General features: G+C 45.0%; 1 protein-coding gene across 5 annotated transcripts in view; it reads right to left on the bottom strand.

The window, feature by feature from the left end:
* The window catches only part of ints6l (integrator complex subunit 6 like), a 180,692-nt gene that overhangs the window by 97,771 nt on the left and 60,379 nt on the right, over positions 1-22,542 (bottom strand). For 3 of the 5 annotated variants that reach the window (XR_010965808.1, XR_010965809.1, XM_067997341.1), the window contains exons 3-4: positions 20,932-21,081; positions 2,978-3,067 (exon numbers count right to left, since the gene is read on the bottom strand). Coding sequence is in view for 3 of the 5 variants with exons in the window: in XM_067997341.1 (XP_067853442.1) it covers positions 2,978-3,067; positions 20,932-21,081 (240 nt within the window). In the remaining 2 variants the exon portion in view is untranslated. The remainder of the gene's footprint in view (positions 1-2,977; positions 3,068-20,931; positions 21,082-22,542) is intronic. The other 2 variants (XM_067997343.1, XM_067997342.1) reach the window with 2 other exon arrangements.

The raw sequence follows: 22,542 nt of genomic DNA on the forward strand, positions 1-22,542 counted from the left end.
GGAAGGGAGTTCCAGGATCTTGACCCAGCGACGATGAAGGAACGGCGATATATTTCCAAGATGGTGTGTGAATTGGAGGGGAACGTGCAGGTGGTGTTGTTCCCATGTGCCTGCTGCCCTTGTCCTTCTAGGTGGTAGAAGTCGCGGGTTTGGGAGGTGCTGTCGAAGAAGCCTTGGCGAGTTGCTGCAGTGCATCCTGTGGATGGTACACACTGCAGCCGCTGTGCGCCGGTGGTACAGAGAATGAATGTTTAGGGTGGTGGATGGGGTGCCAATCAAGCGGGCTGCTTGGCCCTGGATGGTGTCGAGCTTCTTGAGTGTTGTTGGAGCTGCACTCATCCAGGCAAGTGGAGAGTATTCCATCACACTCCTGACTTGTGCCTTGTAGATGGTGGAAAGGCTTTGGGGAGTCAGGAGGAGAGTCACTCACCGTAGAATACCCAACCTCTGATCTGCTCTTGTAGCCACAGTATTTATGTGGCTGGTCCAGTTAAATTTCTGGTCAATGGTGACTCCCAGGATGTTGATGGTGGGTGATTCGACGATGGTAACGCCGTTGAATGTGATCTCAGGATTACTCCCAGTGCCACGTGCTAGCGAGAATAGTAATAGGAGGATAGAGCATATGAATGCATGGCTGAAGGGATGGTGTGGGAGTGAAGGCTTTAGTTTCCTGGGGCATTGGGATCAGTTCTGGGGGAGTTGGGACCAATGTCCTCGCAGGGAGGTTTATTAGTGCTGTAGGGGAGGGTTTAAACTAATTTGGCAGGGGGGTGGGCACCAGGATGCAGCATTGGAAAGGAGAAACAAGGTGCACAAAGGATTGGGAGAAACAGATAGCACTAGAGTAAGAAATAGTACAGTATTAAGTGGAATCCGACTAAGGGAGAATACAAGAAGGTCTAAGATAGGCTAACAGTGCATGTGTATATAAACGCACATGCGTGGTAAACAAGGTTGGTGAGCTGCAGGTACAAATAGCCACATGGGAATACGATGTCGTGGCAATAACGGAGGCTGGACTCAGAAAAGGGCAGGATTGGGTACTAAATATTCCTGGATGCAAGGCGTTCAGGAAAGATAGGGAAGGAAAGAAAGCGTTGGGGTGGGGGGGAAACAGTATTGATTAAGGAGAATATTGCAGTGCTGGAGAGAGCGGGTGTCCTGGAGGGGTCAAGGACAGAATCTATTTGGTTAGAGTTAAAAAAACAATAGAGATGCCATTACATCACTGGGTGTATTCTATAGGCCACCAACTAGTGGGAAGGATATAAAGGACCAAATTTGCAGGGAAATTACAGAGGGGTGCAAGAACGATAGAGTAGTGATAATGGGGGACTTCAACTATCCTAATATAGACTGGGACAGTAATAGTTAAAGGGCAGAGAGGGGAAGGAATTTCTGAAGTGTGTTCAGGAGAACTTTCTTGATCAGTATGTTTCCGGCCCCATGAGGAAGGAGGCATTGCTGGATCTGGTTCTGGGGAATGAGGTGCGTCAAGTGGACCAAGTGTCAGTGGGGGAACATTTAGGGAACATTGACCATAGTATCATAAGGTTTAGAATATCAATGCCCCCCCCCTTCCGTCCATGGCCCCCCCATCCGTCCATCCGTCCATGGCCCCCCCATCCGTCCATCCATCAATGGCCCCCCCATCCGTCCATCCATCAATGGCCCTCCCCCATCCGTCCATCCATCAATGGCCCTCCCCCATCCGTCCATCCATCAATCAATGGCCCCCCCCATCCGTCCATCCATCAATCAATGGCCCCCCCCATCCGTCCATCCATCAATCAATGGCCCCCCCATCCGTCCATCCATCAATCAATGGCCCCCCCATCCGTCCATCCATCAATCAATGGCCCCCCCATCCGTCCATCCATCAATCAATGGCCCCCCCATCCGTCCATCCATCAATCAATGGCCCCCCCATCCGTCCATCCATCAATCAATGGCCCCCCCCCATCCGTCCATCCATCAATCAATGGCCCCCCCATCCGTCCATCCATCAATCAATGGCCCCCCCATCCGTCCATCCATCAATCAATGGCCCCCCCATCTGTCCATCCATCAATCAATGGCCCCCCCCATCCGTCCATCCATCAATCAATGGCCCCCCCATCCGTCCATCCATCAATCAATGGCCCCCCCATCCGTCCATCCATCAATCAATGGCCCCCCCATCCGTCCATCCATCAATCAATGGCCCCCCCATCCGTCCATCCATCAATCAATGGCCCCCCCCCATCCGTCCATCCATCAATCAATGGCCCCCCCATCCGTCCATCCATCAATCAATGGCCCCCCCATCCGTCCATCCATCAATCAATGGCCCCCCCATCCGTCCATCCATCAATGGCCCCCCCCATCCGTCCATCCATCAATCAATGGCCCCCCCATCCGTCCATCCATCAATCAATGGCCCCCCCATCCGTCCATCCATCAATGGCCCATCCATCCATCCATCAATGGCACCCCCATCCATCAATCGCCCCCCCATCCATCCATCCATCAATGGCCCCCCCATCCAGTGGCTCCAGGGGCAGTGGGACTAGCTGGATTGCTCTTGCGTTGAAGCCAGCACGGACTCAATGGGCCAAATGGCCTCCTTCCGTGCTGTAACCTTTCTATGATCCATCCTTCAATAGTCCCCATCTATCCTTCAGTTGTTTAGCAGTCAGTAAATGTTCAGAGTTCAGGCTCTCACACGAATGATTATCACTTGGGCAAGGTACCAGAGGGAAGGGAAACTGTAGCACTGTACCCCCCAGCAAGAAGTTTAGGAGAGAAAGGATGGGGGAGAAAATCATTAGGAGGGGGCAAAAAAACAAAAAGCTATGGGAATCTAGGCTGAACTGCTTCATTTACTTAACAGCAGTGCAGTGTCAAAACTTCTAAACTAGAAAACATGCACTCAAACTGCACAAAGTTAAAGTTATAATCTGTTAAGCAATCGATTTACAAAGTGCTGCCTTACCTCCTCTTGCACCCCGCCATTATTTGTCATTTTGCTTCCATCAGAGATGGTGATTATAACAGATGGCTCAAGAAAAAAAGGATTCCTCCCCTGCAGAAAAACAAACCGCATAAGATAGAGCGAGCAACACACAGATTCGAGAGAAGTCTGTACGTGGTCAATTGGACAGCAGGTTTATTCAGAGTTCCACAATAGTTCTCAGCAACTTCAGTTGTAAAGGGAGCAAATTCACTAGTGAAAGTCACTGGCAAACAGGATTCAAAAATTGGCTGGAAACATTTCTATATTTCATGATTTTGGTTAAGTAAAAGCTTTTACTCATCATTGCTGTCTACGCCTTACAGAAAGAAGTACTTTTCCTAAATAAAGAACTTGCAATTCTATAAAGCCTTTCATGACCTCAGGACGTCCCAAAGTGCTTTGCAGCCAATTAAGTACTTTTGTAATATAGGAAACTCAGCAGCCAATTTGCGCACAGCAAGGTCCCGCAAACAGCAATGAGATAATGACCAAATGATCTGTTTCAGTGATGAGGAATAAATATTGTCCAGGACACCAGGGAGAACTCCCTTGCTCTTCTTTGAATAGTGCTGTGGGATATTTTACATCCACCTGAGAGGGCAGATGAGGCCTCAGTTTAACGTCTCATCCAAAAGACGGCAGCTCTGACAGTGCAGCACTCCAGTCCCTGGAGTGAGACTTGAACCCACAACCTTCTGATTCAGAGACAAGTGTTACCACTGAGCCAAGGCTGACATCTTATAAAGGGATTCTAAATTTGTAATGCATTGTCAAAGAAACTGGGCTTTGTTGCAGGGGGCAGGAAAATGCAATGTACCCATCCTTACGAAAAGGCATATCCAAAATGACAGACCTAACAGGCATATAAAGAAACAATATGTACAAGTCCAAAATTAACAGGGGCCATGTATGTACACAATCCAACCCCTGAGTACTTGTTAATTGTTATATTATTTGAAATATACACAATGCGCTTCTCCCACCATGTCAGTCATGAAATGTTCAGCTGTAACAAAATTAATTTATTTTGAGAAAGTGTAGGAGGACAAAATACCCTTACGTAACCCCTCCAACTCTCTCCCCGCCTTGAGAAACCTTCTCAAAACCCATCTTGTTGGCTAAGCCTCTGTACTTCCCATGTAAACACTTCCCCCTTGGCCTGGTTCAGCGTCTAATTTATGAAGTGCCGTAGGGCATTTTTCTTTACATTTAAGGTGCTTTATAATTGCAAGATATGTTCATAGAAGCTTAGAGCACAGAAGGCAGCCATTCAGCCCATTGTGCCTGTGCCTTGTAGCTGCAAAAGTTCACATGAACACCAAGGAGCACTGCACCCAGACATTCCCATTCGCGGTTCAAAATCTTTGCCACGCAGGAATCCTGGCTTTGATTGTTCTCAGTGGCCACTACATGCATTTGCCTCCGACCCCAGTGGAGTTCCTACAATCGGCTAATTAGAATAATGCAGGGTGAGCTCCGGCCAGCAATTCATAGTTTCGGGGGTGGAGGTGGGGGGAGGAAGAGAGAGAGAGAGAGAGAGAAAGAGAAGAGGACACAGGGGAAAGTGCAGGCTGTTGCTGGATTTCAAGTCCTACAGAAGATAAAGGACTGGACTTATGCTGAGCAGCAAGCCCAGACACTGGGCAAAAAGACTACGTTCTAAGTATTACATAGAATGTACAGCACAGAAACAGGCCATTCGGCCCAACAGGTTCATGCTGGTAGTGTACAGCCAGTTTTTCAGATGAGCACTTGGAGGTCTTGCTACAGCTGAGGAGGGAGCAGCCTGTCTTTGCGGGGGGGGGGGGGGGGGGGGCGGAGGTGGTTATTGAAATGTGTGGCTCGTGTCCAGTGGAGGGACTGAACGTTAGCAGTAATTGCTGCCTAAATGACATCGCTGGATACCAGTACAATGCTGCAAGCAGTTTAATGACAGGCAAGGCAAGGTTAAGAAAAATCACCCACAGATTCCAAGATTACAGTGTACTTATGGTGCGTGTCAGAAACCTTCACCATGTACAGAGAGCTAATAGTGCGTACTAGTAGTGGAGGAGTCCGATATAATAGTGCGTACTAGTAGTGCAGGAGTCCGATATAATAGTGCGTACTAGTAGTGCAGGAGTCCGATATAATAGTGCGTACTAGTAGTGCAGGAGTCCGATATAATAGTGCATACTAGTAGTGGAGGAGTCCGATATAATAGTGCGTACTAGTAGTGCAGGAGTCCGATATAATAGTGCGTACTAGTAGTGCAGGAGTCCGATATAATAGTGCGTACTAGTAGTGCAGGAGTCCGATATAATAGTGCGTACTAGTAGTGCAGGAGTCCGATATAATAGTGCGTACTAGTAGTGCAGGAGTCCGATATAATAGTGCGTACTAGTAGTGGAGGAGTCCGATATAATAGTGCGTACTAGTAGTGGAGGAGTCCGATATAATAGTGCGTACTAGTAGTGCAGGAGTCCGATATAATAGTGCGTACTAGTAGTGCAGGAGTCAGATATAATCCTCAGCAGCACCACAAAGGAAGGTTTCACTGTATTGCAACATGCCCTAGAGCTGTAGACAAATCCGGAGGCAATACACCCAAGCACAAAGACGCAAAGACCAGCCCTTGCGCCCTCTATGTATTCACCCACTGCTGCCATTGAGGTCTTGGGTAACAGGCTGGAGAGAGTGGTATCTTCAGACCTCCAAGCTGTTGGGGCTGGGCTCCAGCCAAGCATGTGTCAGGACCTGATTACAATCATTAGGTCAACCCTTGTAATTGGTGGCCAGGCCGAACTGGGCAAAGTACCTACAGCACTGCTGAATTCACTCATGTGAAGCTGATGTTTCGGGATAGCAGCACGTGGGTGCCCTCCTGCCAGCCCCCTCAATTACCAACATACAATGCAGAAAGGAGGCTGTGCCACACTGCCTAAGCAGCAGCAAAAATGCAACATATAGCAGGTTAATCCACTGCCATAAGAGGAGAGCCACCTCAATGCCAGGAAACTCACCGTCAGTCTGCAGCTAAGCTGCCTCCCTGGCCCTCAGGTAGCACCAAGAATCAGCACCAAATTCCTATCAACTGTCAAACCTATCAGGCAGTGGCGATAAGGGGAAACACCATGGTAGTTATCTGTAGGCATATAAATCACAGCAGGGATATGAACAGGCGGTTGCGCTCACATTGCTGCATTACAAGAACGCCCTTTACTAGTTTTGGAAGAGGTTTCGATGAGGTGGGATAAGTGAGAACTGTGTAATCTGTGGAGTTTGCAGATGGGACACACAGCCGAAGGAATGGGCTTAGATGTAGACAGGACTGTTTATGCAGTGTTGTCATGGGACAGTCTCCCTAATCAGTTATATATGGTCCTCTCTTGCAGCAGGGAATGGACGTTCCTGGGCATCCTCTTCATCCTGATGCAGCACATGCTGGTCTACGTGATATCCATCCTGTGCCCTACATTCGACGGCCTCTTTGGAGTGCAACAATGTGCAACACGCAGAACAGTACCACTCTCCGGGAACTATGGGGTAGAGGCTCCCCCAAGCAATTTTGGTACCTAAATCAAGCATTGTGAGCTCCATGATGACAGGTGACAGCATTCACCTTGTACCAGTGTTCCACGAGTGTTGAGGGCAAGCACCAGGTATTAGCCAAGGTTGGAGAGTGCAGTTTTTGACTCCAAGTATCCACTCAAACACCAGCCTATCCGGGTGAAATAGTGCAGGCTCAGTGAACTGCCTTAAGATGAATGTACTGAGGCAACTCCCAGAATAGCAAGCACCAACATGGAGGATCTGGTGCTGTTAAGTCACAGACCAGCTGAACATTGATAGAATGATAACCTTTCCTGTTGATGAATCTGAATGGATTGGTTTCTGATGTAGAACCACATGCTGTCCATGACGCCCTTGTCTAAAGCTCTTTCCTGCTGATCAACTGCCTGGATTTTGCAAACAAGGCTTCAGTTACTTCCTTGATGCATGTGCACACTGTTGTGATATATAATTGTACTTTGTATCATGTTGCGAGTCACCTACTGTAGTTGTATTTTGTATCTCTTAGTATAATCGTATTGCTTAAAGCTAGCTGTGAACTACAAGAGTGAGTTCCTTTACTCTTTGTATTGTCAAACAAGAACCAACACAACTGGTAACCCCAACAAAACGAAAACGTGTCGATGATCTGGCATCGACACGGATACCACCATCACACGAGAGGACACCACCCACCAGGTGCATGGTTCATACTCCTGTGACTCGGCCAACGTTGTCTACCTCATATGTTGCAGGAAAGGATGCCCCAGAGCATGGTACATTGGCGAGACCATGCAGACACTGCGACAACGGATGAACGGATGCCGCGCAACAATCGCCAGACAGGAGGGTTCCCTCCCAGTCGGGGAACACTTTAGCAGTCAAGGACATTCAGCCACCGATCTTCGGGTCAGCGTTCTCCAAGGCGGCCTTCGAGACACACGACAACGCAAAATCGTCGAGCAGAAGTTGATAGCCAAGTTCCGCACCCATGAGGACGGCCTCAACCGGGATCTTGGGTTCATGTCACGCTACACGTAACCCCACCAGCAAAAAGGGGAAAAAAAGTTATGTGTTTTAATATTCTCTCTCTCTCTCTGCCATTTGGGTCTCTTTCTCTCTGTCTGTGTAATTGACACAATGTATATCGAGTGTACTGGGACGTGCTGTTCTCCGTGACTGGCCTGTTTGAACAACAACGACACCTTTTGATTGGTGAGATGCTGTCCCAGCCTAATATAAGATATGCGATTTGAGAACCTTCCACTCATTCACCTGACGAAGGGGATAATCTCCGAAAGCTTGTGATTTTAAAATAAAATTGTTGGACTATAACCTGGTGTTGTAAGATTCCTTACATTTGTCCACCCCAGTCCATCACCGGCATCTCCACATCATGGCCCCTTAAATGCATCTATGCTATTTGCCTCAACTATTCCTTGTGGTAGCATGTTCCACATTCTCACCACTCTCTGGGTAAAGAAGTTTCTCCTAAATTCCCTGTTGGCTTTATTAGTGACTATCTTATAATTAAGGCCCCTAGTTCTGGTCTCCCCCACAAGTAGAAACATCTTCTCTACATCTACCCTTTCAAACCCTTTCATATATGATTATGATACAGGATACAGAGGCATTGGAGAAGATGCAAAAACGATTCACAAGGATGATACTAGAACTGAGAGGATATGCTTATCAGGAAAGGCTGTACAGGCTGGGATTCTGGAATGTGCCATCACAAGGAGTAGTTGAGGCAAATAGCATTGATGCATTTAATGGGAAACTAGATAAACACATGAGGGAGAAAGGAATAGAAAGGGTTAGATGAAGTAGTGAGAGAGGAGGGTCATGTGCAGCATAAAAGCCGGCATAGGCCAGTTGGCCAAATGGCCCGTTTCTGTTCTGTAGTTTCAATGCAACTCAAATTAAATGGCTGCTCCATGCAAAAGCAAATAAGACTGTCTAGTTTGGCAGATCTTTGTAATAAACGAATGGGAGATAAAAAGTGTTAAGCCATCCAACGGCAGAGAAGCCCCGCTCCGAACCCTCTGAAGTAAGAGACGTTCAAAGATCGTGCCCTGGCCTGAGGATAGATGACCACCAAACTCCGAAAGGAGAGAGAAGAAAGGAAAGACTTCTCTTCCGATTAATCCAGTGGTACAATGAGATTCTGTTTATTAACTTGTGCCTACCTCTTTGACCAAGCTTTTAGTCATGCTTCTTAATATCTTCTCCTTTGGCTTGGTGTCAATTTTTTTTTATCTGATTACACTTCTGTAAAGCATCTTTTAAAGGCATTACATAATTGCAAGTTATTGTTGTTGTTGTGAAACAAAAGTATCTGAGTTTGTAATCAAATGAGCATTGCATATATAAGGGAAAATCCCTCAATGCCTCTCCCTCCTCTGTCCTTGGGATACCTTTACATAAGAACATAAGAAATAGGAGCAGGAGTAGGCCATCCGGCCCCTCGAGCCTGCTCCATCATTCAATAAGATCATGGCTGATCTTCTACCTCAACTCCATTTTCCTGCACCATCCCCATAACCCTTGATGCCTTTAATATCGAGAAATCTATCGATCTCTGTTTTGAATGTACTCAATGACTGAGCCTCCACAGCCCTCTGGGGTAGAGAATTCCAAAGATTCACCACCCTCGAGTGAAGAAATTTCTCCTCATCTCAGTCCTAAATGGCCGACCCCTTATTCTGAGACGGTGACCCCTGTTTTAGACACCCCAGCCAGGGGAAATATCCTCCCAGCATCTACCCTGTCGAGCCCTGTAAGAATTTTGTATGTTTCAATGAGATTATCTCTCATTCTTCTAAACTCGAGTGAATATACGCCTAGTCTACTCAATCTCTCCTCATAGGACAATCCCGCCATCCCAGGAATCAGTCTGGTGAACCTTCGTTCCACTCCCTCTATGGTAAGTATATAACTTCTTAGGTAAGGAGACCAAAATTGTACACAATACTCCAGGTGTGGTCTCACCAAGGCCCTGTATAATTGCAGTAAGACATCTTTGCTTCTGTACTCAAATCCTCCTGTAATAAAGGCCAACATGCCATTTGCCTTCCTAATTGCTTGCTCCACCTGCATGTTAGCTTTCAGTGACTCATGTACAAGGACATCCAGGTCCATTTGAACATCAACATTTTCCAAATCTCTCACCATTTAAAAAATACGCTGCATTTCTGTTTGTCCTACCAAAGTGGATAACTTCACATTTTTCCACATTATATTCCATCTGCCATGTTCTTGCCCACTCACTTAGCCTGTCTATATACCCTTGAAGCCTCTTTGCATCCTCCTCACAACTCACATTCCCGCCTAATTTTGTGTCATCAGCAAACTTGGAAATATTACATTTGGTCCCCCTCATCCAAATCATTGATATAGATTGTGAATAGCTGGGGCCCAAGCACCGATCCCTGCGGTACCCCATAGTCACCAACCTGAAAAAGACCCATTATTCCTACTCTCTGTTTTCTGTCTGTTAACTAATTCGCAATCCATGCCAGTATATTACCCCCAATTCCATGCGCTCTAACTTTGTTCACCAACCTCCTGTGTGGGGCCTTATCGAGTGCTGATCCATACCAGGTTAATATTCGTCATGTGACATCCTACCATTGTAACAGAGTTAGAGGTATTACGCAACGACAATGCTGGCAATGTCCCTGGTGGAAAACTGGAATGAAATGGTGGAAACTTTGGTAGCCACTGGCAGTGTGGGCCATACAGTGGAGGTGGGTGCAGATCTAGGTTCCAGCATGAGGCACAACTCAATGCTGAAGCACAGGTTCCTCAAGCAATTGGAAGTAGGAGCAATGCTGTCTATAAACTTAATGCTAGGTACCAGCATGAGGGTCTCATCTGCTTTCTGTGATGCCTTATGAGCCTGGCTACCCTGCATTCCTCCAGATAATTCAAATACATTGCTTTTCCCAAAGGGAATCTAATCGTGATCCCTGGTGGACTGGGGTGTGAGTAGAAGCTGGGAAGCCCACAGCCAATTCCTGAACAGTGCAGGTTGAAGCAGGAGTTCAGAAGCAAATTTTTTTTAAAATTGAAGAAAAACAATGCGCAGAGAAGAACTTTTCAGCAAAAACCACTTTGATCTTCCTTAACCCTTGAAAATCCCGCCCTCCTCAACAGCTGATCCTGATGAACCTGGATGGCCAACTTCATGCAGATGTATGAATTCCCCATAATTTCCACTTCATTTGTGTTGAATGTGCAATGGTAGAGGAATGGGCCTCGATGGAAGAGTTAAGGACCCCCCTCCTCTAGATAACAACTACATGGGTACTCCTAAAAAATCCCGTAGTTCAATGCAAATCATAGAATCGTACAGCCCTGTGCCTGTGCCAGCTCTTTGAAAGAGCTATCCAATTAGTCCCACTCCCCTGTTCTTTCCCCATAGCCTTTTCAAACAAACCCCAGTGCTTGGATGCTGATCGAATAACTTCTCAGCAAAAAAAAAAGTAAAGAATTGGCTTGTATTACCCATACTGAGTTTAAGTTGTGCAGAGGAGATTTACTAGAATGGTACCAGGGATGAAAGACATAGGTTAATAAGGCCCATTTTTTAAAAAAAAGCAAACCCAGCACTGGGATTCATTTCTACAGGGATAGGATTGAAAAACAGAGAAGTTATGTTAAACTTGTATAGAACCTTGGTTAGACCACACTTGAGGTATTGTGCACAGTTCTGGTCTCCATATTATAAAAAAGGATACAGAGGCACTAGAGAAGGTGCAAAAGAAGATTTACTAGGATGATACCTGAACTGAGAGGTTATACCTATCAGGAAAGATTGAGCAGGCTGGGGCTCTTTTCTCTAAAGAGAAGACTGAGGGGTGACCTGATAGAGGTCTTTAAGATTATGAAAGCATTTGATAGGGTAGACGTAGAGAAGGTGTTTCTACTTGTGGGGAAGATCAGAACTCGGGGCCATAAATTTAAGATAGTCACTAATAAATCCAATAGGGAATTCAGGAGAAACTTCTTTACCCAGAGAGTGGCGAGAATGTGGAACTCGCTCCCACAAGGAGTAGTTGAGGCGAATAGCATCAATGCATTTAATGGGAAGCAAGATAAACACATGTGAGAGAAAGGAATAGAGGGATATGCTGATAAGGTGAGATGAAGTAGGGAGGGAGGAGGCTTGTATGGAGCATAAACATCGGTATAGACCAGCTGGGCCAAATGGCCTATTTCTGTGTTGTACATTCTTTGTAAAAACTGATTACAAATTCAAGTTCAGCAGTCACCACCAAATGCACCGGAATTAATAGATAAAGGGGAACAAAGAAAGCTCAGAGATAAAACGTGGCTTTAGTGCACAAACTATAATACAATAAGTGAACTGATTCAAGGCGGTGTCTAAACTGCTGCCACCCCCCCACCCACTCCAGTCCTGGCAGTCAGGCCCTCAAAGCCCACATAACTCAGTCCTATTTGTGCTTATATTTATTATTTGTTTGAATTTTGTGGGGCTGGAGATTTGGAAAGGGCTGTTTTTAGCACTATTGCCTCATTGGTGCATAAATTCAAAATCAGAATCCCCAAAATCTATCATCAGCCACTTGAGACATCTGAAAATGAGTAGAGAGATGGATTTAATCTTGATGTGCAGCACCCAAGGCTCCATGATAAGCAACTAAATGGTCCTCCAGAATAAAAAACCTGAACATCCCTGGATTAGGGATTAACTCATTAACCTGCAAAGTGCACATTCCTTTCAGATAGGCAGCAGCAATGACAAATCAAATAGATTAGGGCAGTCAGTCATTTTCTTAATATTCCCATCACACAATTCTTGTTCAGCCAGGAGAGTTTTGTTTGTTTTCAGGCTGTATCAGCCCACAGAGCACTCCAGTGAAGTACTATCGAACCTCAGCCATTAGGGGGAACCCAACTATACTCGGGTATAGAGGAGGCTGCAATCTGCCTTTGGGACGGTGAATGGGAGAACAACAATTCTACTGTCAGCATTGCTGAACAAAAAGATTCAGAAACCTGGAACTCTGTGGGTGCTGGGGGTCAATTGGAGCTTTCAAGACTGAGATCGATAGATTTTAGTTGGATAAGGGGTTATGGAGCAAAGGCAGGTACAGATCAGCCATGATCTAATTGAATGAAACGGGCTCAAGGGGCTGAAGGGCCTACTCTTGTTCCTAAGAATGAGTTATGTTTAATTGTTGTGTTTTAAAACAAAGTGAATTCACACAGGTTTTAATAAGTTACAGGCTGCAAGCATTGACAATGTGTATTAAATTTAGACAAGCCGGTTTGCGGCACATTTCAGCTCACCATCTACTTCAAACTATGACAATGGGAGTCAACTGTCTCATCCAAGGCCTATGAAACCCAGGATGGCCCCCATTCATTTTGAAAATAGCAGATGTTTTCTTTAAAATTGCACCCAAAGCAGGGAGGGGGAGGGGGAGGAGAAATAGACAGCTTTATTAACAGGCCTACTGGCAAATCGCTCAGTAGGAAAGATGTCTGCCCTCCCACTGGTTGGGAACAGAGAGAAAAGGGGGCAGATAGCCAGATCTGGGGAGAGACTGGCCTTGTGAGAGGAAACTCACACATCTCAAGTCCACAGCCCATCAGAAACAGAAGTGACCAGGAAAAGTTAAGTGTACCTACCAACGGGGATGGTGGGGCAAGTTTATTATTTTGCTTGTTCTCAGAGATGGTTCTGCAGCCTGCTGAATAAGTAAGATTTACTTATATCCGTTACTCTGTACTTTCACTTCCTGCCTGTAAAACAAAGCTGCCTAACGATTCGAATCTGGCTTTGTCTCATTAAAGTGTTTTCGCCAGATTACAAGGGAGTCCTACTGTTATATCCCCGAGTTATGCCATCATATAATTACATATCAGGCAGTACAGGCATACTCCCAAACGTACTGTTCTCGCTCGGACCTCGTATGGGAGTGACCTGCACCACTCTATCCAAGGGGAAATTTACGGCAAAAACTTGTAACAACCATTATTTTTAGGATATGCTGATATTCTGGTAAGTGCAGTTGTGCTCTTCATTTCCTCATTCTCCAGAGTGAAAACAATGCCGAAATATTGAAGTTCAAATCCATTCATGCAAGTTTTGAGATTGTCCAGCACACTCCAGATGTCACATTTTGTACGAAACACCAAAACTCAAATGAACAATCTATTTTTTTTTAAAAAGTCATTTCCTACTGTTTTTCCAGCCTGGAGATAACCTGGAGATTTTGCTGTTCAACAGGGAGAGGAGCCAAGCAATCAAAAAATCTATCGACATAAGAAATAGGAGCAGGAGTAGGCCATTCGGCCCCTCGAGCCTGCTCCACCATTCAATCAGATCATGGCTGATCTTAGACCTCAATTCCACTTTCCCGCCCAATCCCCATATCCCTTGATTCCCCTAGAGTCCAAAAATCTATCGATCTCAGCCTTGAATATACTCAACGACTAAGCATCCACAGCACTTGTTGCCATGTGCCTGCTGCCCTTGCCCTTCTAGGTGGTAGAGGTTGCGGGTTTGGGAGGTGCTGTCGAAGAAGCCTTGGTGAGTTGCTGCAGTGCATCCTATGGATGGTACACACTGCAGCCACTGTGCGCCGGTGGTGAAGGGAGTGAATGTTTAGGGTGGTGGTAGGTGCACTCAAGAAGCTCGACACCATCCAGGGCAAAGCAGCCCGCTTGATTGGCACCCCATCCACCACCCTAAACATTCACTCCCTTCACCACCGGCGCACTGTGGCTGCAGTGTGTACCATCCACAGGATGCACTGCAGCAACTCGCCAAGGCTTCTTCAACAGCACCTCCCAAACCCGCGACCTCTACCACCTAGAAAGACAAGAGCAGCAGGCACATGGGAACACCACCACCTGCACGTTCCCCTCCAAGTCACACACCATCCCGACTTGGAATTATATCGCCGTTCCTTCATTGTCGCTGGGTCAAAATCCTGGAACTCCCTTCCTAACAGCACTGTGGGAGAACCTTCACCACACGGACTGCAGCGGTTCAAGGCGGCGGCTCACCACCACCTTCTCAAGAGCAATTAGGGATGGGAAATAAATGCCGGCCTCGCCAGCGACGCCCACATCCCATGAACGAATAAAAAAAAACAACTCATCCAGGCAAGTGGAGAGTATTCCATCACACTCCTGACTTGTGCCTTGTAGATGGTGGAAAGGCTTTAGGGAATCAGGAGGCGAGTCATTTGCCGCAGAGTGCCCAGCATCTGACCTGCTCTTGTAGCCACAGTATTTATGTGGCTGGTCCAGTTAAGTTTCTGGTCAATGGTGACCCCCAGGATGTTGGGCGGTTCTTCTTTTCCCCGAGAGTGGTGAGCCTCTGGAATGTGTTGCCGGCTGGTGTGATGGGTGCCGACTCTCTGTGCTCCTTCAAGAGGGAGCTGGACCGGTTCCTGACTGGGGCAGAGATTGCATCATATAGATGGTAAGTGGGTTTATAGCTCCAGCCATCTTGGTGTGGGGCAGGCTTGATGGGCCAGCTGGTCTTTTCCTGCCCATCAATCTCTTATGTTCGTAGACCACATCCCCACAGAGAGTACCTGAGCAATAGCCTTAAAATCCACTAGAACCAGGCTGCAGATTACCCAGGATCAACGATAAGACAAATCATCTATTTTCCCTTTAAACTCTTCAGGTAGTCCTAAATTTTGTTATTACTGTAAACATAAAACAGCACTCCTCCAAATAAAATGAGTTTGTGCACAGAAGCACACTTCCTACTCAGAGGATTTTGTTGAGCTCCAGGACAACAAGCTTACCAAAATACAACAGAGTATATTGTGTTGATTTCCCATCACACTAAAGGGAATAACCACTTGTCTGAAGATGAACAGATTTTCTAACCACTGCAAGCACAAATTTTATTCATGCCTCCCACTTCCAAACTTTATTTAATAGTCTCTTCCCTTCTGCTCCCCAGTCACCAACAGTCCACAAGCTGGGCAGTTAGTGGTCAAGCTTATAGGGAGGTTAAGAAGGGCAAAGATTATGGAAGAGATTCTGTTAATTCCTGGCAGTAGTTTCCCCTACAGACTAACCACAAACAGACCCCTGGACCTATGCTCAGAAGAGTTGCACGAAGTGGGTCCCATCTATTTGTGTTATCTATTTCTCAACTCAGGAGTTCCCCTGTATACCAACATTCTGCAGCTTAAATTCTATTTCTAATACCTACTCCTTTAATGTGTGCTCCTGACAAGTACGCACAAAGTTGTGCAAAATCAATTGAACAACATATTTCACAAGTAGCCTTGTGATACATATTGATGACTGTGGAACAACCAACCAATAATATCCTTATTTTTGCTTAGATAAGGGTATTAAGGGTATTAAGGGTTACAGAACCAAGGCGGGTAGATGGAGTTAAGATACAGATCAGCCATGATCTCACTGAATGGCGGAAAAGGCTCGAGGGGCTGAATGGCCTCCTCCTGTTCCTATGTACTACAGTAGTCTTCCACCTCCCTTGCAGAATCACACACCAAAGATCCAAAAATGTTTTGTGCCTTATCAATTATTTTTGCTTCCTTCCTTTAGGTGCCTCCAACACAATTCATTCCCAATGCAGATAGTGGCGTGAAACCTGCTCCCTGGGTCTCTGCCATTGCCACTCCTTAATTAGCTGCTACAACACATGCAAGACTAGTCTAGCCCACCTGATCCTCCGGCTCTCATGTGCCTTGGTCTCTCTTCCACATATCCCATCAGCCGAGCTCAGAACAAAAACTTTCCATGAGGGAGAACCACACATACAAACTCATGTCTTTATTACCCCAGGCTTTAACATTTAAAAACACAAGCAATTTTATAATGAAACTTTGAAGGTATATTGTTTTTAAAAAAACACTGATCAAAATAAATACAACCGTAAATCCTTGCTGAATAATGCAAAATTGCAAAGCACGAAGATTTAGTGAAACTCGTGTGTCCACGGCAGGTGGCTATTACAGACTTCTGTGCACAGCTGGGGAGTGTCAAGACTTACTAGATCTATATTTTCACCATGTCTGCACAAAGAGTAAGTACAGGATGCCTAATTAGTGAGCTACCAACATTCATCACAGGCAAGTTTGGACAGTCTCTTTCAAGTAGAAGACTGTGCTACACTTAACCCCTTTGATGAGACGCTTGATTCATTCTATGACAAAGGTATCTGTAACCTTAAGTTGTATTTTATATTAATTACAGAATGTCTTGCCAACAGTCAGGAGATAAAAATGCATTACTACATTTAAAAATATTTCACTAATGTGCATCACTTCAGCAAGTACAGAAGTTATTCACTCAAAGAACATAAGAACATAAGAACATAAGAAATTGGAGCAGGAGTAGGCCAATCGGCCCCTCGAGCCTGCTCCGCCATTCAATAAGATCATGGCTGATCTGATCCCAACCACAAATCTAAAGAACACAAGAAGTCGGAGCAGGACCCGGCCACATAGCCCCTGGGCCCTCTCCGCCACCCACAGGGCATTGACCGATCCGAACTCAGCTTCATGTCCAATTTCCTGCCCGCTCCCCATAACCCCTAATTCCCTTTACTTCTAGGAAACTGTCTATTTCTGTTTTAAATTTATCTAATGATGTAGCTTCCACAGCTTCCTGGGGCAGCAAATTCCACAGACCTACCACCCTCTGAGTGAAGAAGTTTCTCCTCATCTCAGTTTTGAAAGAGCAGCCCCTTATTCTAAGATTATGCCCCCTAGTTCTAGTTTCACCCATCTTTGGGAACATCCTTACTGCATCCACCCGATCAAGACCCTTCACAATCTTATATGTTTCAATAAGATCGCCTCTCATTCTTCTGAACTCCAATGAGTAGAGTCCCAATCTACTCAACCTCTCCTCATATGTCCGCCCCCTCATCCCCGGGATTAACCGAGTGAACCTTCTTTGTACTGCCTCGAGAGCAAGTATGTCTTTTCTTAAGTATGGAGACCAAAACTGTATGCAGTATTCCAGGTGCGGTCTCACCAATACCTTATATAACTGCAGCAATACCTCCTTGTTTTTATATTCTATCCCCCTAGCAATAAAAGCCAACATTCCGTTGGCTTTCTTGATCACCTGCTGCACCTGCATACCAACTTTTTGATTTTCTTGCACTAGGACCCCCAGATCCCTTTGTACTGCAGTACTTTCCAGTCTCTCGCCATTAAGAAAATAACTTGCTCTCTGATTTTTCCTGCCAAAGTGCATAACCTCACATTTTCCAATATTATATTGCATCTGCCAAATCTCCGCCCTAATGTAGCTATCTAAACTGAACTAAAACGCAGAAATTAACTTGCGTCTTAAGTGAAATGATCTGGGCATTCTGAGCCCAGTCCCTGGTCGGTTCAAATCAGTACAAATCTGCCCATGATTTGGGAGTCATGTTCAAAGGTTAGCTAGCATCGGAAATGGAAATACCAAGCTGCTATTGCAGGGAGTTCCCTGAAATTGGAGTTTAGGTATGTTGTTGAAGCAGTACATTGGAAACTTTACTCCGCATCTGGTCCGCCCACCTAGGTGTGCCTGACGTTAACACTGCGTGCTCCAAGTCAAAGAGTATTCTGTTCCATAGAGATGGCCCTCAGTTTAATAATAATAAAATTAATGCCTGGTAAAATCACAGGCCTGAACTCATGTACCACCAATCCCTGGCTTAAAAGGCTGGCACCAACACATTGCACCACCAAGTTGCTGGGATACATCCCCAATTTTTGCCGTTATTTTCTACAATATACTGAAATACAAATTCAGTCTTTTTTTTTTAAATTGTAACATTGTAATTGTAAAAATTTATTACTGAAGTCATGACAGTGCACAGGACCATAAACCTCCACTTTGAGTGCATCAGCAAGGACTTCACTGGGAGAAAGTCAACAGAAGGCACTTTCTATATATTGTACTCTCGTGTGTAACAAATTATGTCTGAAAGTTGCCATGAAAACATAATGCTGTGTGTCAAAATCCCAGCGATCTCTCAGTCCATAGAGGATGCCGAGAGTTCTGCGACAGTTACAGCGCTGAGCGCCAATCAGAAAGAGAAGTTTATACACAGTAATGTCATTGATCCCCGAGTTTACTATTTGCAAATCTCAGGTTATTCATTGCCTTGTATGCAACACTGGATTACAGGTTTAATGCATGTCATACAGCAACTGAATGTTGGAGACATGAAAAACTCAATGAAAATAAATTTATAAATTGAGTGTAGGAACCAAATTCCAAAACTGACTGAAATAGCAAGCATCAACTTGATATTGAGATTAAAATGAAACAGAAAAAGGAGGCTTATGATAAATGAAAGTTCATAATGCAATAGAGAAGCAAGCTGAATACAGAAAGTACAGGGAAGATCTAAAAAAGGGAATAAGAGGGGCAAAGAGAGAGTCTGAGAATAGATTAGCAGGTAACATAAAAGGGAATCCAAAAGTCTTTTATAAACATATAAATAGTAAAAGGGTAGTCAAAGGAAGGGTGGGGCCAATGAGGGACAAAAAAGGGGATCTTCTTGTGGAGGCAGAGGGCACGGCAGAGACATTAAATGAATACTTCGGATCCGTCTTCACTGGAGAAGAGGATGCTGCCATTGTAGCAGTAAAGAGGAGGCAGTAGTGATATTAGATAGGATATAAATAGATAAAGAGGAGGTACTTAAAAGATTGGCAGTGCTCAAAGTAGAAAAAAGTCTCCCGGTCCAGATGGGATGCATCCTAGATTACTGAGAGAAGTATAGGTGGAAACTGCAGAGGCTCTGGCCAAAATCTTCCAATCCTCCTTAGATATGGGGGCGGTGCCAGAGGCCTGGAGGATTGCAAATGTTACATCCCTGTTAAAAAATGGGGAGAGGGATAAACCCGGCAATTACAGGCCAGTCAGCCTAACGTCGGTGGTGGGGAAACTTTTAGAGATAGTAACCCGAGATAAAATTAATTGGCACTTGGAAAAGTATGGACTGATGAATGAAAATCAGCACGGATTTGATAAAGGCAAATCGTGTTTGATTGTGTAGTTTGATAAAAGTAACGGAGAGTGTTGATGAGGGTAGTGCAGTTGATATATATATGGACTTTCAAAAGGCATTTGATAAAGTACCACATAATAGGCTTGTTAGCAAAACTAAAGCCCATGGGATTAAAGGGACAGTGGCAGCATGGATACAAAATTGGCTACGGGACAGAAAGCATAGAGTAGTGAATGGTTGTTTTTCAGACTGGAGGGAAGTATACATTGGTAATTCCCCAGGGGTCGGTATTAGGACCACTGCTCTTTTTGATATATAATAATGACCTGGATTTTGGTATACAGGGTATAATTTCAAAGTTTCCAGATGACACAAAACTCGGAAATGGAGGTTAGTAACAGACTTCAGGAGGACATAGACAGGTTGGTGAAATGGGCAGGCATGTGGCAGATGAAATTTAACACAGAGAAGTATGAAGTGATACATTTTGGTAGGAAGAATGAGGAGAGGCAATATAAACTTCAAGGTACAATTTTAAAGGGGGTGCAGGAACAAAGGAACCTGGGGGTGCACATACACAAATCCTTGAAGGTGGCAGGACAGGTTGAAAGGGCTGTTAAAAAAGCATATGGGATCCTGGGCTTTATTAATAGAGGCATAGAGTACAAAAGCAAGGAAGTTATGCTAAACCTTTATAAATCACTGGTTAGCCACAGCTGGAATATTGTTTCCAATTCTGAGCGCCACACTTTAGGGAGGATGTCAAGGCCTTAGAGGGTGCAGAAGAAATTTACTAGAATGGTGCCAGGGATGAGGGACTTCAGTTATGTGGAGAGACTGGAGAAGCTGGGGCTGTTCTCCTTGGAGCAGAGCAGGTTAAGAAAAGATTTGATAGGTGTGCAAAATCATTAACAATTTTGATAGAGTAAATAAGGAAAAACCGTTTCCAGTGGCAGAAGGGTCTGTAACCAGCGGACACAGATTGAAGGTGATTGGCAAAAGAACCAGGAGACATTTTTCTTTAAACGCAGCGAGTTTTGTGATCTGTAATGCACTGCCCGAAAGGGCGGTGGAAGTAGATTCAATAGTAACTTTCAAAAGAGAATTAGATAAATACTCGAAGGAGAGAAAATTGCAGGGTTATGGGGAAAGAGCAGGGGAATGGGACCAAATGGATAGATCTTTCAAAGAGCCGGCACAGGCATGATGGGCCGAATAGCATCCTTCTGTGCTGTATGAGTCTATGAAACTATGAAACTTTTGCAATCCTCAGTCCCGAGGTTCTTTTTAGGACGTATATTTTACCTTTAAACAGTGCAAATGTCACAAGCGCCAATTACAAAAACAACTCGGCCAATAACAGAAAGGGTATGAGCACCCAGGGATTTTACAAATGCCTAACTGTACTTACCTGACCATAATTATCTATTCCAGAAACTAAGCGGTTGAGATTTAACAAGTCGAAGGATGTCCGCAGAGCTTGCCCGAGTGTGGTGAGCCCTGTTGCCTGAAGATTCTTCAGCTCATTCATAAAAGTCGCATGGTTTTCCTTCCAGCCAGCCTGCAAAATAATTATATCATCTGATGGTTATCAGACATGTTCATACATATAATCACAATAATGGGAAATTCAATAAGGAACAGAAGACCTTCTCTGGGGATATATCTGATGGTAAAAGAACTTTGTCCTGTATTTCTGCACCAATGGAAGCTTTCCTCTGTTTACACGGAGTTTGAATTCTTCCTACAATTATATCCATATTAAAAGATACTGAATCCAAAATCATGCTGCCAAATACTTGCAATTAAAATGTTAAATCCAACTCTTACCAAGGAAGATTTTTTTTATAATCTACTGAAGACTTCACATTAGCCAAACAGCAGGTAGAAGCATGAATGCAAGGTGAGTCAGAGTGACACAAAGAAGAGGGTGGTTGGAGTCTGGAACTCACTGCCTGAAAGGGTTGTGGAGGCAGGAACCCTCACAACATTCAAGAAGCATTTGGATGAGCACTTGAAATGCCATAGCATACAAGGCTACGGACCAAATGCTGGAATATGGGATTAGATTAGACAGGGCTTGATGGCCGGCGCGGACACGATGGGCCGAAGGGCCTCTATCCGTGCTGTATAACTCTATGACTCTAATTATAAAACGACACCCACTGTCACAACTCTGAGACTCAGAGTTCTATTGTGCTGATCGTTCTGAAAGTCGAAGGAGCTGTCCACTGGCAGGGAGTTTGGTCCTGACTAGTCTAGACGTGAAATCCTGTACAGCTGATACTACAGGAACTTCTCTAGCAGACTCAACTGTAAAGGGATCACCACAATCGCCTATAAAAATGTTGTTCCTTTTAAGAAATATAGGAGATATGTTGTTGTCTTGTCTCAGCAGCAATGAACACACACCGTTTGTGGGCCTTATAAGTTGCCCCCACTACGCTCCTGAACTACCTCACGGAAATGGAAATGGAAATACAAGAAATTGGTACCAGGAGACCCATGTAACACTGAACCCCAAAATCAGCACTGTACTGTAAAAGCACCTTAAGGTTTCTTCCAGCAAAATGCCTGCATCTTACTGTCTAGTTTTGGAGAAAACATAGTACTCCTTGAAATGCAGATGGGCAACAACTACAGGTAGATACTTGTTCAAGGCTGCAAGTGTTATAAGGACAGGCAAAAGCACAGCATTCCAGTTACCCACCAACCAGTAAACAAAAGTACCCTTAGAGTATGGAGCTGCCTTCAAGTCTGTATCCCGGACACATTGTCCAAAACCCTGCAGGTAGGGTGACCATTCTGAACTTCTCATTATAAGCAATTTATTTAATTTGCTGAAGTCTTGGGTAGACTTGAATGACATTCCCTTTCTCAACCAGGATACACTGCCCCAATGAGAACCGCACAACAAAATGCCGCTTAATCTTGAGAAGTTTCTTGAAATGCAGGTCACATTCTGCTCACCCAACCATTCAGAAATAGGAGGGATCAGACAAGGGAAAATGCGAGCCAGACT

The sequence above is a fragment of the Heptranchias perlo genome, chromosome 15, assembly GCF_035084215.1.
Source record: "Heptranchias perlo isolate sHepPer1 chromosome 15, sHepPer1.hap1, whole genome shotgun sequence".
In the NCBI taxonomy this organism is placed as follows: domain Eukaryota; kingdom Metazoa; phylum Chordata; class Chondrichthyes; order Hexanchiformes; family Hexanchidae; genus Heptranchias; species Heptranchias perlo.